The 27,853-nt window shown below is 45.0% G+C and overlaps 1 protein-coding gene across 1 annotated transcript; it reads right to left on the bottom strand.

The window, feature by feature from the left end:
• Positions 1-9,188: 9,188 nt before the first annotated feature.
• ZBTB37 (zinc finger and BTB domain containing 37) lies at positions 9,189-27,848 on the bottom strand. The gene is made up of 4 exons (XM_074962182.1): positions 27,773-27,848; positions 18,404-19,356; positions 17,064-17,163; positions 9,189-11,396 (listed from the first exon to the last, which is right to left on the bottom strand). The coding sequence occupies exons 2-4, from the start codon at positions 19,324-19,326 to the stop codon at positions 10,908-10,910; spliced, it is 1,512 nt and encodes a 503-aa protein (XP_074818283.1). The 5' UTR covers positions 19,327-19,356; positions 27,773-27,848; the 3' UTR covers positions 9,189-10,907.
• Positions 27,849-27,853: the final 5 nt, after the last annotated feature.

Raw genomic sequence — 27,853 nt, 5'->3', positions numbered from 1 at the left:
CTGCTCAGTTTTTAGGCACTCGCCTCCTGATTAAACTGAACACGTACAGTGGCTTTAATTTCAACCACTGCACTGGAGCCATTAACCCTCTTGACCACACTGTAGCAATGGAAACCCTCATGCAAAAAGAGTTTCAAAGAGATTTAATAATTAGAAGACAGAGTTTAGTATCTGCCCATGGTGAGAAGTGCTTGTCTACTCTGAAGCTTTCAAATAACTGGGCTGGGTCCGGTTTTCTTTGAAAAATAGCAATTTTCTGATCAGTCTGGGACTCTGTGGCAGAGAAACCAACACAGGGGGCTTCACCAGGCTCCAAGAAATCCATGCTGGTGGCCAGACAATCCATCCAACAGGCTGGGTTGCGGAACCAACCAACCAATACATGTTTGCTCCTGACATCAAAGGTAGCAGAATCTGTAGTCAGCCATCTACACTGGAGAGACACACTACAGCCAAAGTACTCATGCAACAGGTGGCCAGTCACAATGAAAACTTTAGAGGAAAAGCTAATTGCCATGTTAAATGTTAGGCCATAGTCAGCAAGCTTCACTATTTGATGTCCCCACTCCGTCTCTGGTATATGCTGACTCTCCTCGCACACGGCTGCAGTCCCTTAACCTCTCTCCCCACATTTTAGAACATGCCCCTTACTTGTAACACTGATATCAGCCTGCCGTAGAGACCCACTTAGAGAAGGGTACTAAATGATATTAACTATAAACAGAAAGTGCAAAAAGTCATTGTACTGGAAAAAAGTCTGGTTTTTGCAGCCAAATTTCCAGGACAAGCATTAAAGCTGTAAATCAACGTGGCACATTCACAGTAAATGCTTTTATGCAATCAAGATGGTCACAGCTGACTTGGACGCAGTGCCATAAACATTCATTTACAAAAATTTAATCTCCAGACCACCCACCAAAACCTTTGCCTGGAGTATCTTTACTAAGTCACTGTGCAATCAGGGTGGGGGTTTATAGCTGATTTAGATTAGTGTAATTTTAAATTTATTCTGCCCATTTCCAAGAGAAAAAAAAAGGGCTATTTTCTTGTTAATAAAAATGACATGATTTAAAACTATTTTAGCACCAATACAAATAGAAGTACCATGTACACCCTATTTGTCCATTTGTTCAACGATTCTTTTCTGCCCCACTGGGATATTTGTTCTTAGGTGTGTGTCCTCCCAGGATCCTATATTCCTTCCCTTTAACTGGTTTATTACAGTGGCTCCTGCTAAAGACAACTGCACTTAGAAGTTCACTAGTGCAGTGGTTCTCAACCTGTGGTCCGTGGACTATGTCGAAGGGCTCTGCAAAAGACTTGGCCTGAAATCTGGCTGAACAGAATTCAACATACATTCAGACAATAGATTTCCAAAGGCATCCGCACCTCCATTTGAAATTTTTTAGGGGTCTGCAAATGAAAAAAGGCCGAGAACCACTGCACTAGTACGTCCATTATAACCTCAGAAGGGATGCAGGCTGACTGCAAGCTGAGGTTTACCATGGGAAGCCTTGGCCTAAAGGAATTTTTTCCCTCACAAAACTGACGTATGACAAAGCTCCTTGGGCAGGGACTATGTCTTCCTATGTGTTTGTACAGTGTCTAGCACAATGGAACAACTAGTAATTGCAGAATAGTACCCAGCAGTCACAGTCAGAAACTGGTTAACTTAAATCTTTTTGTATTTGCCAGATATGAACAGGAGAGCCTTCCCATACTCTTCACTGTCTATAGGAGTCTCTGGAATCAGTAAATGCAAACTGGACTGGACTGGACTAGCTGGCAGAGATTGCCTGAAACACCCCATCTTGCTAAGAGGCATTGATTATATTGGGGAATAGACAGTGAGTTCTGCTAACTCATAGAAGTAGGTGGCTCATTACCCCATTGGATACAAGGGAAGAGAGAGAAGCTTTCTAGAAGGAGGCAATCTAGGGTGTGGGCTGAGTAATGCAGTGGGAGGACCACTGTGAGCAGCCAAGCCTGGAGAGAAGCTATGTATGTTATAGTTAATTTCTGTGGTAATAAAACAGAACCCTGTGAGGGGAGTGAGTTTGGACTCTATACCGTGTGTGGACTGTGTTTGTGAGCAGACTGGGAAAGATACCTGCTCACATAGACCAAACACCATTCTGTATTCATTCCCCCTGCCCCCCACTTCCGCTGAAGTCGTACAAGTATAGTGAGATCAGAGGGCTCTCTCTCCAGTGAGTGACACAATAACTATCAGCTGGAAGCCTGAATTCCCAGTCCTACCAAGTAAAAACACGTCTAAATTACAGTGATGAATGACCTACTATTGCAAAAAGAGTATACGTTTCAGAATATGCTCCCAAATTATCTGAATGCAACAAAACCTTAGCGCTAACAGAAGCCATGCCAGCACCATGCAGTTTCTTGGATCAATGTATTCTTAACAAGTAACCCTCTGATTCACCAGCTAGGGCTTTGTGTACACACTGCCGCAATATGCACTAGAGGGGTGTGAATTCTAAAGCACACCAAAGGTGTTGTATGCTAACTGGCCTGCATGGGCCCTGCTGGCATGCACTCAAAGTACCCTAGTCCACCTTAACATAGTACTGCTTGTAATTATAAATAATTATTCCCTTCCATGGTGGTGCATTTTAGAATTCACTCTCCTCTACTGTGCATGGCCGCATCGTGTAAACCAGCCCTTAGTTTTAGCAGGGAACTGGACACAAATGCTGCAATACTTCTTGTAGGACCCATGTGCATTACAGATGAAATAGGAGAATAGTCACATTATAGTGCAGACAATGCTTTACCTCTGTTCCATACCAGGCTAAAGCCCTGACTCAGCTATACTGGTGGCATAGGTGATCTCTTAAGGAGTGTTACAGGCTGAGAATGCACATGTATGCGACTGCTGTTTTATACTCAAGGTAGGTTAATAACCACTTCTCTGCAATCTAACAGCCATTTCATTACTGGCCAATCACAGCGGCAGTAACTAATGTTCTACTGTGGCTACAAGAGAGTCAAAATGTATGGACAGATGCAATTTGCTTTGCTAATGTCATTGCTTGTCAGCTCTCCCTTTCCCACCATGCCGAACAGCGATTTGTCAATAGCCAGTAGACCTAAAGGGTGCTGCTGTCAGAAGCAAAAGAAAAGCAGCTCATTCCAATGCACAGAAGACCTACCAAATAGGCGAAGCCATAATACCGAGAGCCATCAGTCCCGATGCCACCTCTCTGATCTCATCGTGAGAGCTTTCTGGTTAGCCACCACAGTAAGACACGTGCCTCTTCTGAAGCGGCTGTGAAACCCTCTTTAGGGATTGGTAGCTGCCACGGGTGTGGATTGTAATGGGGTAATCTGTCCCATCTAATTAGACACTAACCATACAAGCCACACTTAGAAAAACTCTGACACTAGGGAAGATACCAGAGAAACCAGTAAGAGATTCAAAAGGAGAAAGCTTGTTTCTCCAAAAATATAAACTACTTTGGAAGAGAAAAAAACAATTTAGAAATTTCTTTTTTCAATCCATTCCCTTCCCCACCCAGTCTCAAAGGTTTCAAGGTTAAAATTCCTAAGAGATTCACCAACGCTGGGTCTCAAGTCAGAAATATGGATGTAAATAAGACATCTAAGAACTGCTCAGAATCATCCCCTACAAGTGCCCTTCTGCTGCCAAGATGTGTCATCTAGCAATCTGTAGTTCGTGACCAGATTAAAATTAAAATTTGATTAGAATATTGCAGCCCATCTTAATATTGAAAGGTTTATACATCCCTAATGATAGCTGTAGTAAGAAAAATTCTGCTTTCTTCACCCAAGGCTTCTTTTCTCCCCACCATAACATATATTATCCATTCCCGGGGCATAAAAGATACCAAAGTGCTGGATGGTGACATTGATGATACAGCTGAATCACAGACTGACTGACTTTTATGAACAAGAACAAAATAACTTAAAGGAAACAGTAGTAACTTCTTCACAGTTTGGAGGCGGAGAACACAGCAAGAAACCTGAAACCTTAGACTCCCCAGGAATAGGAAGTAAAATAAAGCAATGAAGATTCTGGCTAGGAATATTTTGAGTTTACATCAGGAGTTAAGACTGAAGATTCGTGCCAGAAGCAGAGATCTTACCTGCCATGGAGAAGTGGTACAAACCACATCAGACCCTTTGCTGTCAATGGGGCAAATTCTGGTCCCATCGAAGTCAATGGCAAGATTTCCAGTGACGTCAATGGGACCAGATTCAGCACAATGACACTAAAACAATAGGTCCCAGCCATTCTCCCTCAGTAATATTCAGGGATAAGAAGATTCTTGTGAAGCTAACTCAACCCTTGGTATGGAAGACGTACATTCCCAGTCAGACTCCCAATCAACCATGCAAATTTCACTGCCTAGTTCTCTAGATCAGACGCTGCCAAACATTTTTGCTGAGCCCCCCTTTGTAGATTCATGTCCCATGCTCACCCCTCCATAACTGTGGAGAGGGGGAGGATCAGGGAAGGGGTGGGGGGCTCAGTAGTCACGGGGGAACTGGGTTGGCTGCCTGGCTCCCATTGGTGCTGGGGCAGAGCAGGGTATCATTATTGCCAGGGTGCAGCCTTTTGCTCCCTGCTCACAGAATCCCTGCTGGCCTCCCAGCAGAGGAGGATAACTGCTGGCTGCTGCAATGGAGGAGCAAGATGAGCAGGGAGCCTGGTCTTGGCTGCATAGAGCCCCAAATGCTTCCCCTGCTGAACACCCCCCCCCCCTTGACCCTGGCCTTTGAGCATGGCCCCATCATGTCTTCGCACCCCCATTAACCTTATGGTGCCCCTCCCCGGGGGACATGCCCCACAGTTTGGAAACCTTTGCTCTAGACCTTCCGTCCTTTTCTAGCTAGCATCCGTAATACTTCAGATCCACCTTCCCAAACTCCAGGCTCTGTATCTCCCATTATGCTTGTAAAAAAGCTACATTTTCAAAGACAGCCTTTTTAGTATGCACTTCGTTGGTCATTCACGTGCAACAATGCGCCCAAGTAACTAGAGATGGGAGGACTCTTTTGGCCAAAATCTATCACCCACTTGAAATGGGTTGTTTCCCGCCTCCCCTAGATTTACAACAATTTGAGGTTCCAGTTCCCCTGGCTGTGACACAACATGAGCTCTGGACTGCTGCCTTTTTAAAAACCAACCTATTCTATTCCCCAAACAGCCCTAAAAGGCCTGACACGGATTGCGGTCAAACAACAGCCTGTAGTGTTTGCATAGTACTAGCTTCCATTTGGTCACAAATAAATATAGTTTTATATAAAAATTTCCCTTGAATCACGATGGCTTAAATAATAAACATTTTTTGCTAGCTCTAGAGCCTTTCCTTGAGGATCTTAAAGCGCTTTACAACCATCAATGAGTTATGCCTCACAACATGTATTCCACCCCAATGAGTATCATTATCTCCATTTCAATGAAGGGAAACTCAGGTATAGAGACTTGCCCAATGACACATAGCCCATCAGTAGCACAGCTGTTCAAAGAGCCCAGATTTTCTGACTTCAGACCCCAAGCTTTAGCCACTACAGAACATCCTCTCCTCCTCATGAAAGAGAGAATTAAGGGAAATATTTTTCTCTGACAAACCTGAATTACACAAAACCCCAAACTAAAAGCTCAAACAATTTGAGGTTCCACAAAGCAGCATTCCTTTGGCTTCTCCTATCCCCAAAACATTTCTCCAAAAGCAAAGCAAAGCAGCCTGAGAATGGAAATCGTCTGCATGCGCTAATCGCACCTCTAAATTAGTCAGGCACCACTGTGTGCAAAACAGCAGATTTTTATAAAGTTTAACTAATAGGTTTTCTGGGTGCTAATTTTTGCTGTTAATTAAAATGCATGACTCAAAGTATCCATTTTATGGGCTAATTTGCACTGTAAACTGCATCTTCCAGATAATTTTTCATCTGCTTCTGCAGTAGCACATAAACTGCCAATTAGTTCCAAACGTATTTCCTGCACTAAATAACTGTCAGATGGTAACAAAGTTTAGTCACTACCTGTCTCCCTGGGATTTAAACCAGTGATCTAGAAGTGAAATTATCCATATTCCATTTCTAGTTTATCATCCAGCCCTCTGAAAACTGAATTCTACAAAAGGTGGCTTGAAAAATTTACTAACAACCTGACTAGACAGAGGACTAAACATACTGACCAGGGTATGGAAAATGATCAGTGGGTGCAATAACCTGATGACAGGCCCAGAGACTCATACGAAAGATAAGTAGGGGCTTCCCCCCTAGCTCAACTGCTTGGATTCTTATCAGGTTGCTATCCCTGGATCCTGGTAGGAGGCTCTATGTTTTGTATCAACCTCTGCCTAGAGATACAAATAAATGTTGTACAGCCATCCACCCTTCTCTAGCAGTCTGTGGGGAAAGAGAAGCTGCTCTCTTTTCCCTTCCTGCAGCCCCAGAGCCTCATGGCTGCTGCAAGAGTGTGGGGAAGAGTTTGCCCTTCCCCAGCCTTCTGGCAAGGAGGACCAAAAGGAGGAGTTTAGCTTTCCTAAAAAGCAGCAGCACAATATTGACACGATTCTTGGTTTTTCCACGGCTATTCACAGAAAACCCAGCGGCAGCAGCGAAACTGCCCAGAGTGGCATTAATTTCACGCTGCTCCTACTTGGCAAAGCTATGGCCAGCAGTGAGGGGACCAGAGCTTCCTGCAGACTCAGGGGAACGCCTGCATCAGTTCACATTTGGAAGGTTATCTTTGCAACCGTCAAGAACTAGAAACTCCCCCCCCCCCACTACAGAAAAACGATATTCTCCAGAAATTGATGATCCATGTTCCTCTCTTGGCAGGGGCACATAGGCAAGTGGGATTTTAAGCCCTGGTTCTGAAGCTCTAACAGACATGTTAATTACAGAAGTATTAATATATGACAGAGCTCTTCTCTACACATGCCCCTTTAAATCACGGTTGAAATCACAGTTTAGCAAAGGTGAAAAGTTGCAGTTACACACTGAAATGCAAAGCCAGATCCCCAGCCAATCCAGGATATGTCTATACTAGAAAAATATGTCCCTTCCCCCGCCCCCCAACATCAGTGGAGCTGCAACAAAGGTATAATCGCCAGTGTACACCGGCCTAAAGTTTTTATCACTATGTCATGAAAAGCTGCTCAAAGCAGCTGCACCCTTGCTGAAAAATGAGTAGTATTTTTTCTATCGTAGGCAAGACACCAGTCATTTCTATTCTCCCATCTTGGCCTCATTTTCACTAGAAAACTGAACCATTAGTGATGATAATTTCAGAAACAGCCCCATCTGACCTGGTTCTCAAATTGCTAGCGTAGATAGCTTTCAGCATTGTTACAGAAAGCACTAGAGACACCAGGATCTCCACACACACAAATATACACACATACACATTCAGTAAATGTACAAAAAGAGTATTAATGATCCCCACTCCCATACTTTACACTTACCCTAGCTACAAGCTATAAACTTTACCTCAACGAGGCCTAGGCAAGAATATTGGCTCTTTCACATGCAATCAGAAATGGTTGTTTGTACAACGGCAAGTGCTGCACAACACAAAAAATTCTTTCACAAGCTTTATTATTGTTTATTTTTTAGACTAGCCTAGGCTAATAGTAAAAAACAATTTCACGGCTCTTGCCAGGCCAATTAAGAGGAGTGAATCAGCGAGCAAGGAGGTGCTGATATTATCCAAGATTACTAGGATCTCCTCTGTTCACAGTATCAATACAGTAAAAACCTGTTCAAGAAACTCACAGCCATGTCATACGGACAAGGCATTCACTATTTCATTTCAGCCCTTCATCACTTAATGAATTTGTTGCCATCGGCTTCGGAGAAATTTTGCTTGTATAGCAGTTACTGCACCTTCACCCTTCTCTTCCCAGCAAGCTCAGTAGGGAAACTTTCCTACCATATATATAAATAATTTTATGTTTTACAGTTGGTAGTATTTTAAAAGTTTAAAATTTAAACACTTAAAATTTTGTAGGTAACTAAAAGTATTTTCTGATGCTCTCTAGTGCGAACAGGATAGTTTGGGTTTTTTTGGTAAGTTCAACAGCTATGACTAATGTAGCATATTCTGTGCATCCCATTTCCCCTCTGGCCTTGATTCTGGAGAAATCCACACTAACAACCACCTCTCTCCTTTCTTCTGTGGCCGCTTTCAAACACTCTTAAAATTTACGGTCCTATTTTGTTTGACCTTCACTAGATTGCTGACTTTTGATGGTCCTGGGGGTGACTCATTAGAACAGCTTTCACTATCTTATTCTGCCACTTGACAGGTGGCACGGCATCAATGTCTACCTTTTAAATACAGTAGAACCTCAGAGTTATGAACACCTCGGGAATGGAGGCTCTTCGTAACTCTGAAACGTTCGTAACTCTGAATAAAACATTATGGTGGTTCTTTCAAAAGTTTACAACTGAACATTGACGTAATACAGCTTTGAAACTTTACTAGGCAGAAAAAAAATGCTGCTTTCCCTTTATTACTTTAGTAGTTTACATTTAACACAGTATTGTATTTGCTTTTTCTTTTGTCTTTGCTGCTGCTTGATTGCGTACTTCCGGTTCCCAATGTGGTGTGTGGTTGACTGATCAGTTTGTAACTCTGGAGTTCATAACTCTGAGGTTCTACTGTAATCAACAGAACTGTACTTTGCAACTATCCTACCTCAGAACATCCCCAAAGCTTCCCTCTGAGAGAGCATCCTCATTGCATTCTATCATGGCACCACCAGATTCAAACTGTCTATTCCAATTCCCATACTCTACATTGCACGCACAGAACCACACTACCATGGCCTTCGCTAGCTGGGAAAGAGGTGGAGGAGGCAGTGTGACCCTTACGTTACACAGGAGAGTGGATAATAATACTTTGCCCTTCTAGAGATTCTTCCATCCAAGCATGCTGTGAGGTAGGGAAGTAGTATTACCCCCATTTTACAGATAGGGAAACTGGCACAGGAAGGTTTGGTTTGCCCAAGGTTATACTGTAAGGTACATCTACAAAGCAAAACACAAAATTCTGTGGCAACAAGTCTCAGAGCCTGGGTCACCTGACTCGGACTTGCGTTGTGGGGGTAAAAACAGCAGTGTAGATGTTTGGGTCCGGGCTGGAGCCTGGGCTCCAAGACCCTCCCTCTCTGCCAGGTTTCAGAGCCCAGGCTCCAGCCTGAGCCCAAATGTCTACATTGCTATTTTTTAGCTCTGCAGCATGAGCCCTGCTAGCCTGAGTCAACTGACCAGGCTCTGAGACTCACTGCCACAGGTCTTTTTTTGCTATGGAGAAGTACCCCAAGTCACTAGGAGGGAAAGGAATAAAACTGACGTCTCCTGTCCGCCAATTCTGTGCTAATGTTTACACTGTTTTTCAAACGCCTCCTTGCTCCTCCCACTAGCCTGATGTTCATCCTCCCCCATCACACACTATGTTCCCTCGGACCACAGGCTTCCTTCAGACACGCAGCCTCTCCTAATTCCAAGCTCCAAAAGCAGTAGGACCAGCAGTTCATTCCTATTTGCACTTACATACAACCCAGCATCAAAGTCAAAGCCAACTCTTCAACTATTGCATATTTTTAAAGACTTTTTAAAAGGGCATCAAGACATTTGCTCTTTTGAACTTGCACCGATGTACCTGTACTATTTTTTAATTTATAAACACATTTGCATGTGCAAACATGTCTGAGACGTGATGAAGGCATATCGCTCTGGGTTTGGTACACTTACCCTTCACTTCAGAGCTAACTGGAATATAATATGTGCAAGGGACAGAGTTACGATTACTGTAGGAGCAGCAACTTTGAATTTCCTGAACCATTATGAGGAGTTAATGTCAGGTTTTTTTGCATTTGATTTATATAAACTTATCAAACTAGTACACGGAGACATAGTTAAAAACAACAACCCATGATAATTTCACTGGGATTGGACTGTTTCAATATACAGTATTGCTGTTACGTAAAACCAAGTGCAGGGAAAGCCAAAGATGACTTAGGTAGCCAGCCTCTCACTTGTCAATTCATCCAGACAAGAAACCTCTTCCTAACTCTTGGCAACATGTGAAGCACTTCAGTGTGCAGAAACTGGTCAGGAAGTTGGAATGCTCTGTGCTATTAATACTAGCACCAACAAGCGCACCCTGTCCCAAATCCCCTCCCCAAAAAATGTAGACGAGTCTAATGCAAACCTCACAGCTGCTAATTTCACTTTCAGTAGCCTAAGCGCTTCAGATTTTGCTGACCTCTAGAATACTGCTCAAAGGTTGCTGCCCGCTTTTAACAAGTGGGCAGAATGCCATATGCCTGGAAAGGGCAAGCAGAAAGCCCTAAAATAATGGTTTAATTAAAATTTTAAAAGAAACACACCAAAATAAGACAGGATAAATACACTCAGGTAGGGCAAGATCCACCAGGAGAGTGATATTTCTTTAACATGACAACTACCTGGGAAAAGGGGAGGGTAAGTGTTCCTTGCCCCTGCTACCCCATATGATGGACCAGCAGCTGTTGCGAAGACAGACACCTGTGCACTGCACTCACTGAACTGGGGCCATTACAGCCAACCACCACCACAGAGACCGAGGTGCTGAGCCAAAATGCTGTCAAGAAATAAAATGACTGCTTCTCCTGGATCGCTACTGAATATATTAAAAACATTAAAAAATCCCGTCGATCCCTGAATCAGAAGTCGATTGACCCAGTTTTGTTTTTTCCCAAGGAGATGAGGAAAAGGGGAAAAGCTTTTAGCACTTTGTTTTTGTTAATCTTCTGTTTTGGCAACATCCCGTCCGGTGGTGGCATTGCACTGATTACAGTACCAGCCCGCCGTCTCGGTGCTGACTGCTTACAGCCAAACGGGAAGAGGGTCCTCCCCCACAACCCGTTTCAATCTGGCCCGGTGGTGGACACAGATCCCTGTGCCGTCTCCCCTGCTACGACAGCTTCCTCCTGCGGGGGAGACTCTTCCTCGGCCTGCCCCCTGGAGGTGACGGTGGTCTCGGGAGAAATGCTGTGCGGCCCCTCCAGAGGCACACAGCCAGGGTGGTTTTTGCGAAAGTGTTGGTTGAGGATGGCCTGGAAGGGGAAGCTCTTGCCGCAAACGTGGCAATGAAAGGGCTTGTTGCCTGTGTGCTTGCGGATGTGGTACTCCAGCTGATCCTTGCGGGTGTACTTTTTACCGCACATGCGGCAAACGAAGGGCGTGATGCCCATGTGAAGACGCATGTGCCGGTCCAGACTGCCTTTCTGGTTGAAGGATTTGGCACAGTAGATGCAGGTGAGCCGTGGGTTGTACCGGAACCACCGCTCAGACACTTCCTGTTCACGGAGATACTCAACATAACCGCTCACTCCAATCATGGCGGACTCCTCCACCTGGGCCAGACACATTGAAGACAGAAAAAGGAAGACAGTCAGCTAGAAAGAAACAGGATCTTTTTATTCCTCTCTTGAGCACCGATCCACTCAAACACTTAAGTAAATGCCAAACCTTGAAGTCAATAGGACTACTCATATGCTCAGTCTTAAGTACACACTTAAGTGCTTAGCTCAATGGGGCTTTTGCTCCGAGGACTAATAGATTACCTAACTTGTTCCCTGGGATCTGGGAAGATAAATATGGCTATCATCAGTATGGCACTTAGCTGAATCGAGTTTTGGATCAAACATACCAATGCTGTGTTCACTACCCAAACCAGTGCCCTTTTATTAAAATATTGGTGTTTCCTTTTTTGATATTACTTGTAAAAAGAAAAGTAAGTGAATGGACAGAGATTTAGTATGATGAAGGCAAAATAAGTATGACAATTACATCTGAAGAGCTCTAGGTACTTCACAGGCAATGAATTATATCTCACCAATGGGACATGAAGTCAGTATTACCCCACTTTATAGAAGGGAACCTCAGGGCAGAGAGGGTTTAAATGACTCGCTCAAGGTCACAAAGCAAGGAACAGCATGCGGCTGTCCTGATTTTCTGTAGTATCTGGCTGGTGAATCTTGCCCATATGCTCAGGGTTTAGCTGATCGCCATATTTGGGGTCGGGAAGGAATTTTCCTCCAGGGCAGATTGGAAGAGGCCCTGGAGGTTTTTCACCTTCCTCTGTAGCGTGGGGCACGGGTCACTTGCTGGAGGATTCTCTGCTCCTTGAAGTCTTTAAACCATGATTTGAGGACTTCAATAGCTCAGACATAGGTGAGAGGTTTTTCACAGGAGTGGGTGGGTGAGATTCCGTGGCCTGCGTTGTGCAGGAGGTCGGACTAGATGATCATAATGGTCCCTTCTGACCTTAGTATCTATGAATCTATTATCTTATTAAGCTAGAAAGAAGGGTAGCCAAGGGTGGCTCTTTAACCCCAACTTGGAAGCTAGGACAACCATTCACATTGCTATGCCTGGCCAGCTACCACACTCATACTGAACTGACACAAATACATGGTCCCCTGGATACCTGCACTCTTGCCTGCAGGTTGGGAGGACACAGCACTTGCATTTGAAGTGTTACGCCAGTTTCATAAAATGCCAAATCCCCAGACAGGTAGCCCATGTAACCCCAGAAGGGCTGTCCCTTCAGCAGGGAAACATGGAGCATGTGGCAGCAGGAGCATTCCAGTGCCAGGTGCCTCACCATTCGATCATGCTTAGAATAGAAAGCTACTTGGACGAAATGAAAGGAACAAAACCACAGCACATTATATGAAAGTGCTGCCCACAGGTACTCTATTTACACCCGCCATACAAAGCCAAGGGGAGCAGGGTGATGTAACGCTTGACCATTGGTGTGGCTAGAAGTGCACAATTCCAACCAGCCTTTTCAACTGGAGTTTAAGGCCATTTCTATATGGAGAAGCAGTAGCCTTTTCATACTTAGGGTAGCAACTATTGTCCTGCCCTGCCCTATATGTTTAGCTTGATCTGAACATTTCTGGATTTCTTCTGAAGGCACAGTAGGATGTTTTTGCAAAGTATGATGAAAATCCAAGGTATTTTTATCTTATGGCACATTACAAACCCACTGTCATAACCATACAGCTAAGGGTAGCCTAGAATTCCTCCTTACCTGTAAGGGGTTAAGAAGCTCAAATAACCTGGTTGGCACCTGTCCAAAAGGACCAATGGGGAAAGAAGATACTTTCAAATCTTGCGGGGTGGGGGAGGCTTTGTTTTGTGTGTTCTCTTGGGAAGCAGAGAAGCATCAGGTCAGAAAACTCCTCCTATAAACCATCCTAAAAGTCTCTCATATTACAAAAATTGTAAGTAAAAGCCAGGCAAGGTTTGTTAGATTATCTTTTGTTCTGCTTGTGAATTTTTTACAATGTGGTAGGCGTGTCGGGAAAATGCCACGTCTGGTTTCCACTTTAGGGCTCTGAACTGCCGACGGGAATGCTCAAGTGTTAGCCCCATTCTGATTCTGGCCTGTTTTTTAAAAAGTTCATAACTGTTCATGTGTTCCTTAGGTATTTCAGCCGCCACCTCTGCTAAGGGTCCACTGAGCTGCGGCCTGAGCTCTATCATGTATTGGTCTGCAGAGATGCTGTACTCAAGGCAGGCCCTTTCGAAATTTTCTAAGGCGGCCTCGGTATCATCGCCTGTCTTGTAGATGGGGAACTTTCTGGGATGGGAAGCGGTACCTGGAGAAGGATTACTAGGGTTGTCTGGTATATTCTGCCCTTGCCATCTCTAACTCCAGTTCATGCTTCCTCTCTCTTTCCCTCTCCTCCTGAGCATGCTTCCGGGCCTCCCACTGGGCCTCCATAGCTCTCTCATGGGCAGCTTTTTCTGCCTCCATCAGTCTATCATGTTCTTTTGGTCTCTCATCAGCTTCAAATCTGGCTAATTCTAATTTCTTTTTGACGTCACTGTCAGTCATCCTAGCCTTTCTGTGTTTCATCTAGCCCAGAGGTCTCAAACTCAAATGACCAAGAGTGCCACATGAGGACTAGTACATTGGCCCGAGGGCCGCATTACTGACACCTCCCCCTGCCCCGCTGCCCTCGGCCCTGCCCCCACTCCACCCCTTTCATGAGGCCTCACCCCTGCCCCGCCTCTTCCCACCCCTCCCCTGCCCCATTCCAACCTCTTCCCTGAAATCCCCACCCCAACTCCACCCCCTCCTCCACCACCTGCAGGAGGGGTGTGGGCGGGAGCTCAGGGCAGGGAGTTGGGGTGTGGGGTGCAGGAGGGGTGTGGGGTGCGGCAGGGGGTCAGGGTGCGACAGGGGGCTCAGGGCAGGAGGTTGGGCTGCAGAGTGCGGCAGGGGGCTCAGGGCAGGGGGTCAGGGTGCAGGAGGGGTGCAGGGTGCAGCAGGGGGCGCAGGGCAGGGGGTCGGGGTCCGGCAGGGAGCGCAGGACGGGGGTGCAGGGTCCGGCAGGGGGCGCAGGACGGGGGGTTCGGCTGCAGGAAGCGTTCGGGGGGCAGGCTCTGGCCCCGGTGTGCACTGGGGGCAGGGCAGGGAGGCCCCCGCACTGCTCCAGGAAGCGGCCGGGACCTGGGGGTGAGGGAGCACAGGGGTCTGTGTGTTGCTGTTGCCGGGAGGGCCAATAGGAGCTGCTGGGGACGGTGCCTGGAAGCAACAGCAACACACAGACCCCTGTGCCCCCTCTCCCCCAGGTCCCGGCCACTTCCCGGAGCGGCGCAGGGGCAGGACAGGCAGGCAGGGAGCCTACCCTGCCCCCGGTGCACGCTGGGCCGGAGCCACTCTAGGTAAACGCGTGGGGGGGACCGTGGGGAGCTGGCGGGCTGCAGGAAATAGCCCCACGGGCTGCGTGTTTGAGACCCCTGATCTAGCCTAACCCGAGAGTTAGAAAGAAAACAAAACAAACACACTTGTGAATTCCCCTGCAGGAACTTAACTACCCTGCCCTCAGACAGAACAAAACCTCCAGGTGCTCCCAGCTTTTAAAAAAAAAAAAAGCTTCCCTGCTTTCCAAGCAGCCAAAAGGAAAAAAAAATTGTCCTTTTAAAATCCTACTGTGCTTTTGGTTCAAAATGATCCCACCGCGCTGCCACCAAGTCAGGGTTCCTTCCCCACTCTGAACTCTAGGGTACAGATGTGGGGACCCATATGAAAGACCCCCTAAGCTTATTTCTACCAGCTTAGGTTAAAACTTCCCCAAGGCACAAATTCTTTGCCCTTGGATGGTACGCTGCCACCACCAAGTGATTGAACAAAGGATCAGGGAAAGGACCACTTGGAGTTCCTATTCCCCCAAAATATCCCCCCCAAACCCTTATACCCCATTTCCTGGGGAGGTTTGAGAATAATATCCTAACCAATTGGTTACAGAGTGATCACAGACCCAAACCCCTGGGTCTTAGGACAATAGAGAAATCAGTCAGGTTCTTAAAAGAAAGATTTTATTAAAAAAAAAGGTAAAAATCACCTCTTGTAAAATCAGGATGGAAAATAACTTTACAGGGTAACAAAAGATTCAGAAACACAGCAGAACTTCCTCTAGGCTTAGTTTCAAAGTTACAAAAAACAGGAATAAACCTCCCTCCAGCAGAGGAAAAATTCACAAGCAGAACAAAAGATAATCTAACAAACCTTGCCTGGCTTTTACTTACAATTTTTGTAATATGAGAGACGTTTAGGATGGTTTATAGGAGAAGTTGTTTTCTGACCTGATGCTTCTCTGCTTCCCAAGAGAGCACACAAAACAAAGCCTTCCCCCGCCCCAAGATTTGAAAGTATCTTCTTTCCCCATTGGTCCTTTTGGACAGGTGCCAACCAGGTTATTTGAGCTTCTTAACCCTTTACAGGTAAGGAGGAATTCTAGGTTACCCTTAGCTGTATGGTTATGACACCTACCAATCTGAATTTCTGACTGTTGTCTAACTTTCCTTGGTCTCCCCTCCAGCTTACAACAGCCTGTTACTAACCTTCAAACTTCCCATAAAGTTAAGTCTCCTTGAAAACTCAGGCATCTGCTCTACGTGAAAAAAACAGTTTGTCATAAAGCTATTAACAATGGACAGTCAGGGGCCCAGTCCTGCTTCCATTGACAGTTATGGACCCAATCCAGCACCATTAATGTCAAAGGGTATTTTCTATCATTGACCTCAATGGGATCAGGAGCAGTCACTTTGGGCCTGGATTTCAGAGATACGGAGTGCCCATAGCTGGACTTCAGCTGGAGTCCTGGGTCCTATGCCTGAGAGAGAGAAAGAGAGAAGTGGCGGCCAACTCTATTGGCCAACTACAGTTTAGTAAGAACACAAGAGTCCTTCTACAGATGACTCTTACAGAGCTCTTCCTTTGGCTCAAGCAGTAGATGCAAATTGTTTTAAAGCTGTAGTCCTGGCTCTGTAGCTGTGCATGGTTTCATCTGGAGAGGTGGTAGCCTCCCATTGTTCAGGTTGATTTTAGTTCCCCATTATAACAACAAAATCCTCATGCTTTCTGGGTTTATGAACCAGTGACTGACGAAGTGTGTGCTAAACATTTACTACACTGAGTACGTACATTCAGAGAGTAAAAGCCTTTAATATGTCTGCTTTTTGACATCTTTGCAAAATGTCTTTTTCCTTGTATTCCTCTATCCCTCAAAGACATGTTTTTAAATGACCGTAGGTGCACTTTTATCACCCCATCAAGGACATCAGTGAAGACGGACCCCAGAACCATCAGCACAAGCTCCTAACACCTGAACTATTCAAGTCAGCTGGAAACCAATAGACAGCTTTTATCTTCTATGACTCTAGCTATCTGAGGGCATTTTTAGGGGGAAAAAATCCCTCCAGAACTACTATCAACACAGCTGCACCCATGGCAGCATCAGCAGGAGTTTGTGTAAACATGGTTTGGTGGTCTTCTTGTTCTTTTAATCCAAGTGTGAGTTACCTCTTATGTCATTTATGAAACTCAAGCACTAAAAAAGCAAGGGAATAAATAGCAAAGGTCACCCTAAGTTTTACATTGCCACAGACACATACAGCATTTCTATTAAGTATAACATGCATATGTGGTCACAATATAGTAACTGTAACTTTCCAACACCATCATTCACTGGTTATCCAAACCCCTGAGCTAGGTTGTGTACCTGGGAATTGGGCTGCTTAGGCTCATCCATCCGCCCGGGAGACTCACTTTTCGATCTGTACCGCTCAGTTACAGTAACCATGCTGCCAGAAGGACTAAATCTGTGGGGGGGAAGAGTGTAAATAGAGTTTTTAATGGCTATCGGTGCAGTATGGTCAGTACATGTACTGGGGGGCAAGGGAAGCACCTGCAGAGAATCTCTTCTTCCCCATCAGGAGACAGAATATGGAGCAGTGCAAATGTAAAAAACACCAGGACAGACTGGTCTGTTCTTCCAGTGTTAATATCTGAAATATGAAACTGGGTCAACCAACTTGATTCAGGAATAGGCAGATTTTTGGTTGCTACTAAAATAAAAAGGGAAATGGGATAGCCCACTGACTCAGGCAGCACTGCGAGAGAAGAAACCTCTGCTCAAAAGGCACCTCCAGTCTTCCAACTCCCTGGGCAAGTACAGATGAGGGATGTCCCACAGATGATGCAGATGGCTTCAGGGAAGGAGTGGTGGAAGTTGTGTGTGGTGAAAAACGATGGATACCCAAGTGTCTAAGGCCAGCTGATCTAAGGAGAGGAATGAATCACAGAAATTAGAAATGAGACCTGTCCAGAGCTAGTTTGTTCCCCTGAAGGCCAGCCCAGGATCATTACCTCCAGTATAGTTTACAGAGCTTTTATAGTTTTAAATGATGGGGTATCCACCATTTCCAGGAAGCTGCTCTCCCAGAGGACTGGAGGGTTTGGGATGGGAGAGAAGAAAAGGAAGGGCGAGGAAAAGCACCACAAATACAGCTGGGACCTTTTGCTTTAATCAGAACAAATGAGGCAGTGGGATAGGGAGTTGACAACACAAATATAATCACTTCCTATAAATGAAGGCCTTCTGCTCTTACCAGAGAAACTGTCACATCAGGAAAGAACAGTGGTTCATCCAATCCCATGTTCTCTTTCTCAAAGTGGCCAAATGACAGCTGCTTCAGAGGAATATTTAACACCCTCCACAACACACTGAATTCTGCAATCCTGTACCACGGAGAGGCAGATTTCCTCCTGACTTACTGGGGGTGACCAGCTTATTTCTGAAGGAGGATGGTTGATACCCTTATGATTTTACCCTATCTAGCCTGTAACTGGAGAAGCTGTTCTTATTCACCACACAGCAAATACTTGAGGACTAGTAACAGATATACTTTTAAAGAAAATCTCTCAGCACATAAGCCTAAGAATAGTGTGTGAAATAAACAGCGATAAATGATCAGGGAAGACACATGGTCAAGCCAGATACAAATATTGTGGAGTATGCTCTTCCAACCACACTCAGTAAACGGGTTAAAGGAACCTCACCTGTCAATCTCACTGCTGGTTGGCCTAACCACTTTGGCTCCTGATGACCCTAATGTGTAAGTCTCCTGGCCCATCGATCCGTGGCCTGTTGTGTCAATTACCATGGTCGTGACTTCCTCAGCGCTGCTCCCATCTTCTCCCGATGGCTGATTCTCCGTTCCCAGCCACTCCTCCAGGTTCTCTGTTTTAATGCGCACTCCTCCAAGCACCCTAACATCATCGTCGTTCCGTCCCCCACGGTCAGCCACTCCTGTCTCAACGTACCACTGTCCTGCTCTGTTAATCCGCAGTATGGGCTCCCTGCTCTCCACGTCTGAACTCTGCTCAATTATCTGAGGGCTGGTGGACTCCTCAGGGGGGCTCAGCTCCCGAATGTCCAGCACAGTGCTGACCTGGCCTAGACGACTCCCTTTTGGAGTGTTGTGGCGTGGGCTCAGAGAGCGGTTTAGATTTGGGGTAACCCGGTGAGACTCTGGGGGTCTCTCCTGATGCTTTGTCCTAGTCTGGCTCGGTTCAGCTTCAACCTCTGCCACATTAATTTTGAAGTGAATTCCCTCGAGGATCTGCGTGCATTTGTCTATAATGTGCTGCATCTGCAGGAAGCTGGCTGCCGTTAGGTAACTGATGATGTCAGCCAACTGCAGGCATATCCGCCCGGTATAACAAAAGGAAAGGAGCTGCTCAAAAACAGTGGGGTTCTTGATGACTGAAATGGAGACTGTGCTCATCTCGTTCAGTGACATATGGTCACGGAAGTAGGGCGAGCTAGCAGCCAGCACCACTTTGTGAGCACGGAAAGCCTGTCCTTGCACATTGACCACTATGTCACACAGGCGGCCCTGCATGCGCAGCTGGTTTAGGTGGCTCAGGACAGAGTTGCTGAAGTCAGGGATCTCCAGCTGAATGTTTCCACTTTTCTCCATGGCTGCCCCAGTTGTAGGTGTACAACCCAGCTGGAAAGAAAAGCAGAATTAATAGGACTAGTGATAATTTGTACTTGGAGCACCCTTCACCCATGCATCTTGGGGGTGACTTGATTACAATGTATAAATACCTACGTGGGGAACAAATATTTAATAATAGGCTCTTCAACCTACCAAAGAAACATATAACATGATCCATCGGCTGGAAGTTGAAGACAGACAAATTCAGATTGAAAACAAGGTGTACATTTTTAACAGTGAGGGTAATTAACCATTTACCAAGGGCCATGGTGGATTCTCCGTTACTGCCAATTTTTAAATCAAGATTGGATGCTCTAGGAATTATGTTGGGTAAAATTCTCTGGCTGGGGTTATGCAGGAGGTCAGACTAGATAATCAACGGTTCTGAAACTGTGGACCCCAAAGTGGGTTGGGATCCCTTTTTAATGGGGTCTCCAGGGCTGGCATTAGACTTGCTGGGGCCTGGGGCTGAAGCCTGAGCCCTGCCACCCAGGGCCAAAGCTGAAGCCTGAGAGCTTCAGCTCTGGGTGGCGGGGCTCAGGTTACTGGCTCCCTGCCTGGGGCTGAAGCCCTTGGGCTTTGGCTCCCACTCCAGAGCGGCAGGGCTAGGGCGGGCTCAGGCTTCAGTCCCCACTCCTGGGGTCATGTAGTAATTTTTGTTGTCAGAAGGGGGTCGTGGTGCAATCAAGTTTGAAAACCCCTGGACTAGATGATCACAACAATCCCTTCTGGCCTTGTAATCTATGAATCTTGAAGCACTTTGATTTTCCCAGAGGTATTGTGAAGCTTGATTTACTAATGCTTGCACAGGGTCTCAGCTTTTGCATTCTATGGATCACTTTATAAGATAATTAATCTTCTAATGGATCCACCTCCACAACTCCTGCTGCTTAGCTCTCAAAATTTCACTCTGTGGGCCTCCAAAATGAGCTCAGTAGAATTGATTTTCCCCAGCATGAAAAACATTAAACATTAAAAATGGTTGAGACACTAACATAGGTAATTGATTGCCTAATGGATGATAATAATACTTAGCACTTATACATCATTTTAATCTATAGATATCAAAGGACTTTACAAAGAAGAGCAAGTATCATTATACCCATGTTTTACAGAAGGGGAAACAAAGGTGGAAAGTTGAGGCCTAAATTTCCATATGTCCACTAACTTTGGTTGCCAAGCTTCCAAGAATTTTTCAGAGGGCTCAACCCGTATAACTTAGGTGCCCTAGGTATTTCAGGCAGGGCACTCAAAATGGAGGCTCACAATATTAGTAGACACTTCTGAAACTTGCCAAAAAAAAAAAAAAAAATCACACAATAAGTCAATGACAGAGGCTAGAAGAGAATCCAGTTCTCAACTGCAAGTCCTGTGCTCTATAAACTGGCCAAGCTCCCGCTGTGAAAATGAAAAATACAGTAGCTAACATTTTTATTTCTTTGGGCAAAGAGATGAATACAGCAAAATATCAATTGTGAACGATGATGGTCAATGACAACAAGTTAATTAGTTTTCCTTCCTTCATTTTTCTATGATCCTCGTGTATCTTGTTGGCAAAGTCTGAAAATGAGCCTTGGCCATATATGGTAAAAATTCCAAATGAGCCAAATGTAGATGTAATTACAAATAAGAATGATACAAAACTAAAACTATAGATGCAGACCAAGTAAATAGCACTCAATAAAAACCACTTGTGACATAAACAGGCTCCAACTTGGATGGCATTTGAAATGCTGATTAGGCAGACTGCAGCAGGCATCAAAACAATTTTGGGGAATCCAGGGATATCCTGCCTTAGATTGTATCTACTCTGAGAAATCACGAAGTCAATGGGACTAGTCATATGCATAAAGTTAAGCATGTGTGTCTTTCCAGGATCAGGGACTAAGGCTTAAAAGGCACTCTGCGGGGGGTTTGTCCATGCACAGCAAAATACAATACTAAGCTTGAAGCTACATAACTGTCTGTCATACCGCAAAGATGTGCAAAACATTGCAAAACTGTGCAATGCCGCAGGTAGAAATTTTGTGTACCTACAGGGTGGTTAAGATTAAAACCCATAAGTTGCACAAAGCAATTGTGCAACTTCACAGTGCCATATCTAAAGGTTCTTCCTTTTTGTCCTGTCTTTTAAAAAACAAACAAGAAAATGGAGTGCAAAGGTCTAAGTTCATGCAATACTAAAGTTAGAATTTTAAACATGAGGAAATATAAAAGCCAGGGTCTTGATTGTACTCTTAACAGTGATGTACAAAGGAAAGTAAATTGGATAGGTATCCTTTTGTTTTTTCTGATGTAGTAGGAAAGCCAAAAGGTGGGTTGGTTTTTTTGTTTTTTTTAAAAAAGCATTTTATTCTGTTTTTTTGTATTCCCTCGCAGTACCTGGAATCTCAAGTCTTGTCTTCCCTGGTTTGTTGGAGGTCTCAGAGGTGTCAGATGTGCATTATGAGCTCTCTCACTCCTTAACTGAAGGGACAACAATGCTGAATCTTTAACAAACGGATCCAACTGTTTGTAGTGTGTTTGAGTAAATTGGTGGTAACAAAAAAAAGTTTCACTTCCCCTCTTAATTAATCTGGTGTCACTTGTCTAATATCTATAGCCCTCATCCTGCAAACATTTAAACACATGCATAACTTCACTCATGTGAGTGGTCCCATTAACATCAAGTTATGCACATGCTTAAACGTCTTCAGGATCAGAGGCCTGAAATCACATAATCCTACTATGTTCTCCACTTGCACATTTCTAATGTAAAAATAAATGGTATTTTTTCTCTTGTTAAATCATTCAGGTCTTCTTTCTGATCATAAACACAGAACGGCATTGCATCAGGGTATACTACACATCTGGGTCTGGAAGCCCTAGAGTTCAAGGCAGGACTATGATGGGAGGCAAGGGTTAATGGATAACATAGCAGCTGGAGCCTATTAGCCTCCCAGGAAACCAGCCTGAGATATATGAAGGAATTTAGAGTAGCAGCCATGTTAGTCTGTATTCGCAAAAAGAAAAGGAGTACTTGTAGCACCTTAGAGACTAACAAATTTATTTGAGCATAAGCTTTTGTGAGCTACAGCTCACTTCATTGGATGCATTCAGTGGAAAAAAAAAAGAGAAGGAAGACTCAGTTAGGTGTTGGCTATTGGCAGTCCTATTCTACATGCATGGTAAGGGAAGTTAGCTGTTTTTGGTAGAGCCCCTTAAAAACAATCTGTGAGTTTGTTTGCCTTAACCCTGAAGGCAGAGGAAAATCAGAACCTGCATTTGTTTTCCCCTAAGCAGGGTGGATTTGATATAAATCACTAGTCAGGAAGATTCTCTATTGATTCATGGATTTCTACATAAAAGTGCATTCTTGTTGGTTGTTATAACCTTAATACATATTCTTCACAACTCAGAGACAGATGTACGTTTCATTTTTAGAAGGTACACACTATACATTTTTAAAGTGATTTATTTTGAAAAATTTTCAGATTAGTTTTACAGCGATATCAGAAAATGAATGATTGTTTATTTCATTTACCCAAGGTAATTGAAGCAGATATTTATGAAGTCATTGGGAGGTAAACTATCGCCAATTCAACATCTTAATTGTTAATATTTGGAGGATTTTCTTGCCATGCTGTATTAGGAGGAGAACATCACCAGACAGACATTTAAATTGTTTTATTTAACTATTTCTCACCTCTATATATTATTTATTTAAAAGCATTTTTGCTGTTAACAAGCATGTTACCTCTGGAGACACAAATCCATAGTTTGAGAACTGCAAAACTAAGCCTCTCTGACGGTATCTTCTAGACTGAGCACTGAGTCCCATTGGGTAGATAGAAAGATTAACCTAAATAATCTATACAGAAGCCCCTGGAACTCCATAAGATTGGGTCCCTAATCCATGAACTATTGGAACTCATTTACAAAACTTTTCTTAAACATTACATGAATATATTGTCTCATACTATATAATTAGAATTTATAATCCCTGTTCCATGTGGAGATAGTTTTAATTAAAATACATTATAGCTCAAAGATATCTTTAGATAGTTTTTTTCCTCAAAAAGCATGTTATTAAAAAAAACTGATTTAAATTTAAAAAATCCAATTTTTTTTAAATAATTCATTTTTATCCACCCTGCCCCAAAGGCAAGGGGATTTAAAGACCTTTGTTTACATTGATTCTGAAGAGATGACACTTTAGGACTTGGGTAAGCCTAAGTGAGAACTTTTGGTTGTAGTTTGTCCACAGACAAGTTCCCTCCTTTCCCTTTGAAAATCACCTTCAACTTGCCCCCACTGTTTAGAAGGTAAATTCCAAGCAATAAAACATAACACACATACACTGTATGAGTCAACGTTGCTGTGAGACCTCGATTTTTGCATTTTCTGGTATTAGTTCCTAACCTTAGTTTTGCAAAAAACCTGGGTAATGCAACTGAGAATCACAGAATTGTAGGACTGGAAGGGACCTCGAAAGGTCTTCCAGACCAGTTCCCTGCACTCAAGGCAGGACTAAGTTCTAGATCATCCTTGACAGGTGTTTGTCTAACTGGCTCTTAAAAATCTCCGGTGACTGAGATTCCACAACCTCCTTATGCAATTTATTCCAGTGCTTAACCATCCTGACATGGGAAGTTGTTCCTGATGTCCAATCTAAACTGTCCTTGCTACAATTTAAGCCCATTGCTTCTTGTCCTATCCTCATAGATTAAGGAGAACAATTTTTCTCCCTCCTCCTTGTAACAATCTTTTTTGTAACTGAAAACTCATTTTATGTAATGGAAAACCTTTTATGTAATGGTCTCCCCTCATTCTTCTCTTCTCCAGTCTAAACAAACTCAGTTTTTTCTATCTTCCCTCATAGGTCATGTTTTCTAGACCTTTAACCACTTATGTTGCTCTTCTCTGGACTTTTTCGAATTTGTCCACATCTTTCCTGAAATGCGGTAACCTGGACACAATACTCCAGTTGAGGCCTCATCAGCACAGAGTAGAGCAGAAGAATTACTTCTCGTGTCTTGCTTACAACACTCCTGCTAATGTACCCCAGAATGATGTTTGCTTCTTCGTAACAGTGTTGCACTGTTGACTCATATTAGCTTGTGATCCACTATGACCCCCAGATCCCTTTCCACAGTATTCCTTCCTCGGCAGTCATTTCCCATTTTGGATGTGTGCAGCTGTTTGTTCCTTCCTAAGCAGAGTACTTTGCATTTGTCCTTATTGAATTTAATTTCAGGCCATTTCTCCAGTTTGTCCTGATCATTTTGAATTTTAATCCTCTCCTCAAACAATTGCTACCCCTCCCAGCTTCGTATCATCCACAAACTTTATAAGTGTACTCTTTGTGCCATTATCCAAATCACTCAGAATATTGAACAGACCCAGAACTGATCCCTGGGGGACCCCACTCATTATTCCCTTCCAGCCTGACTGTGAACCACATGTGCACTCCCTCCAGGTCTTCACTTGAAGAGCCTTTGGAAGCATCAGTTGGGCAGTACTACTTGCAGGAGCATATTACATTTGTGCTCCAGATGCTGCAAAGGCTTCTGATGTATTTTAAAATACAATTTAAGGTATTGGCCTTATAACACTTGTTTTCTGCTTATATTAGAAAATGCCTCACTCTGAGGTGCCATAGCAGCTGAGGCCACCAATCTTTGCCTAAAGTTTGGGGGACAGGTTTTCAGTGATGGACCCTCAACTTGAACTTATCCCTTGTAGCACAGATACACTCTTAGTCATAAGAGAGCAGGCTTGACAAATTGCAGGGAAAGCTGCAAACCCTGTGTTGGAGGGGCTGAGTTGAACAGGAGAGGCTTAGTACTTGTGGACTGACAGTATTAATTGTTGGCACTGGCCAACTTGAATAGCTTTTGAACTGTAAAATGTAATTTGGACCAAGAACTTGTCAATTATGAACTAAAATGGGGGATCTTGTCACTCTAAATCACCAACTTTTTCCATCAACAGACAAAGCTTGCCAGCTCTTGTTTTTTAGCATGAGTATATTTGGTGTCCCAAAGCCTCAGCTCCTGGAGTTGGGTGATAAATGCAGGGGGCTTTTGGTTGTTTTTTTTAAAAGCTTCTAGCTCTCATGGTTGCAAGGAAGCTCGAAATCATGAACTTTAAAGGCTCAAACAAGGCAAATAAAACCTCCAAGTTTATTCAGTTAAAATCTCGGGGGGGGGGGGGGTTGGCTAACCATGACTTCTGAATGCTCAGAGTTAGCAATAGTAGGGCTCTCGTCTTAGGTTTTATCAATAAATCATGCAGAGTCTGACATTATCTGGAGACTAAAGAACACTTCATTCCTGATTCTCTTCAGAAACTCCTGCACAGGAGTAGGTGACGAACTGAAAGTTTCTGGTAGCAACTGCCGCTAGGCTAGCACGTGTGTAGAATGTATTGGGGGCAGTGGGGTGTCTCCAAACCACTGCCGCCAATAGCCAGAGTACCAGATGGTGGGGAGCGCACAAGCCCAACATAACCAGCAGGAGTCACCTGAAACAGCACAAAATAGCATTTAATTCCCAAAACAGCTCCAGAACTACTGCTTGAGCCAAACTTCTGGAAACAGCCTCTTAAAGACTTCAGCTCTGCTGGATTCACACTGATGCCAGCAGTCTGAGCATACTTCAAGTCACTGTTCTCTGCTTTCTTGATGCTACTTTTTTTTTTTCCTCCTTCCCTCACCTCGGTCCCAGGCAAGCCACACACTTCTGCTCCAGGACCAGCCCTCTAAGGGAGGGAGATTTGCACAAGAGATACTTCACACAACTGGGCTACAAAAGCTGCTGCTCTACTGTAACACCACTCTGCTTCTACCAGCTCTTCCAAAACTGGAGCCCCAAGGAACCACCTTCAGGGCTTTTCACTACAAACTGATTTCACCACTGCCTTCCATCACTTTCTCTGGAAGCCTGAATTCAGTCACCAACTAGTTAACTTTGGTGTCACAACCCTGTGTACTATTCTCATGTGTATTACCTGCATCTATCTCTTTGACCCCTGCCACTCTTTATCCTTCCCTATTGCACATCTTTGCCCACTACCACTTTCCACCCCTGTGTCTTCCTAACAACCTGTGGTGCTTGCACTCTATCCAGCCTCCTTTACTCCAATCACTCCAGTTCCATCAGAATAACACAACTCAAAGTAAAAGCTTTCACTGTTAAAGAAAAGTTAAAATGCAGAACCATTGTGGCCTGCGTCTATAACAAACAGAAGCAACCACATGATCTTATCACTGTAATCTTTTTTTTGGCTTCTACCTCCCGATAAATATTGTTACCCTTGCACTTTAATAGTAAGTTCCTCAAGGAAGGGACTGCATCTTATGTTTGCAAGGCAACTGCATGCTTGTTGTGGTGTATAAACAAACATATTTGCAGGGGGTGTTCCCCAAGGTGAAGTAGGTAGGGTCTTGCCCTTCATATGGAAGTGGAGTAGGGTAGAGGGTGAGAGGACTTGTGGGTCAGGGTAGGGGTGAGAGGGTCTGCCTCTCACAGCTTGCATGGACATTGCACCGCCACCCATGCAGGCAATTGTGTGTGGGGGTTTAGTCAGGGCATGCCTTGCCATCTAATCCTACTCGGAGCAGGTCTAGAGGACACAGTGACTAAAAACACGGGTGGCAGTTCATGTCTTGTATACACAAGCAGTCACATGATCATTGGCCCTGCCTGGTGGCTGTGCACTTAAGGGAGAATTCCCCCAGAAGTCTAGTGTACACAAGACCACAGAGTAGAGTTACTGCTAAGGAGGATTTCAAGGCTGGCGGGTGGCTAAAGAGTTTGCTGGATGGGGATGTCTTGTCTTTTGCTAGGAAAAGAGCAGACGTGCTTCTCGTGGTGGGATAGAGGGACAGCATCTCACTGGGATGCGGCTGTGGGTTCAGGGACAGCCCTGGGGTGGGGGAGAAGTACGATGGGTAGGACAGTGCTGGGGTGGGGGGAATGAGGGGAGCTTGCTCTTGGTGGGCTGGGGCAGCCACTCACAGAGGGGCTAAGGGGTAGTTGTCCTTGGTGGGTCGGTGCTGGGGGTGGAGCGGCCCTAGGGATAGGGGGGAGCTGACCCTCATGGGACAGGGCTGGGGGTGGTGGGGGTGCGACAGCTCCTGGGAGGGGGATGTGGCGGGGAGCTGCTCCCCGTGGGACGGGGCTGGGGCAGCCCGAAGGTGGTGTTGAGATGAGGGGGAGGCAGCCCCCGGGGGGTGCCCCGCCGATAGGGCGCTGCCCCGTGCGGGGAGGGTGTCCCTGGGAGCGCTGCGCTGCCCTGGCAGGGGTCTCTGGGCGAGGGAGGGGCCCCCTGCGCCGACCCCGCGGGGGTGAGAGTGACAGCGCCCCGGGAGCTGGGCGGTTCCAGGCCTCGCCTCGTCCCACCCCGGGGGGGCTGCCGGACCCCGAATACAGCAAGTACCTACCTCCCGGGGGTGGGAACGGGCCGGAACACCGTCCCGGAAGCGAAACCCCCCGAGCGGGCCGCACCCCGGAAGAAAATTCCT

This window comes from Natator depressus, chromosome 8 (genome assembly GCF_965152275.1).
Source record: "Natator depressus isolate rNatDep1 chromosome 8, rNatDep2.hap1, whole genome shotgun sequence".
In the NCBI taxonomy this organism is placed as follows: Eukaryota; Metazoa; Chordata; order Testudines; family Cheloniidae; genus Natator; species Natator depressus.
This window is presented reverse-complemented; position numbering and strand designations above follow the sequence as displayed.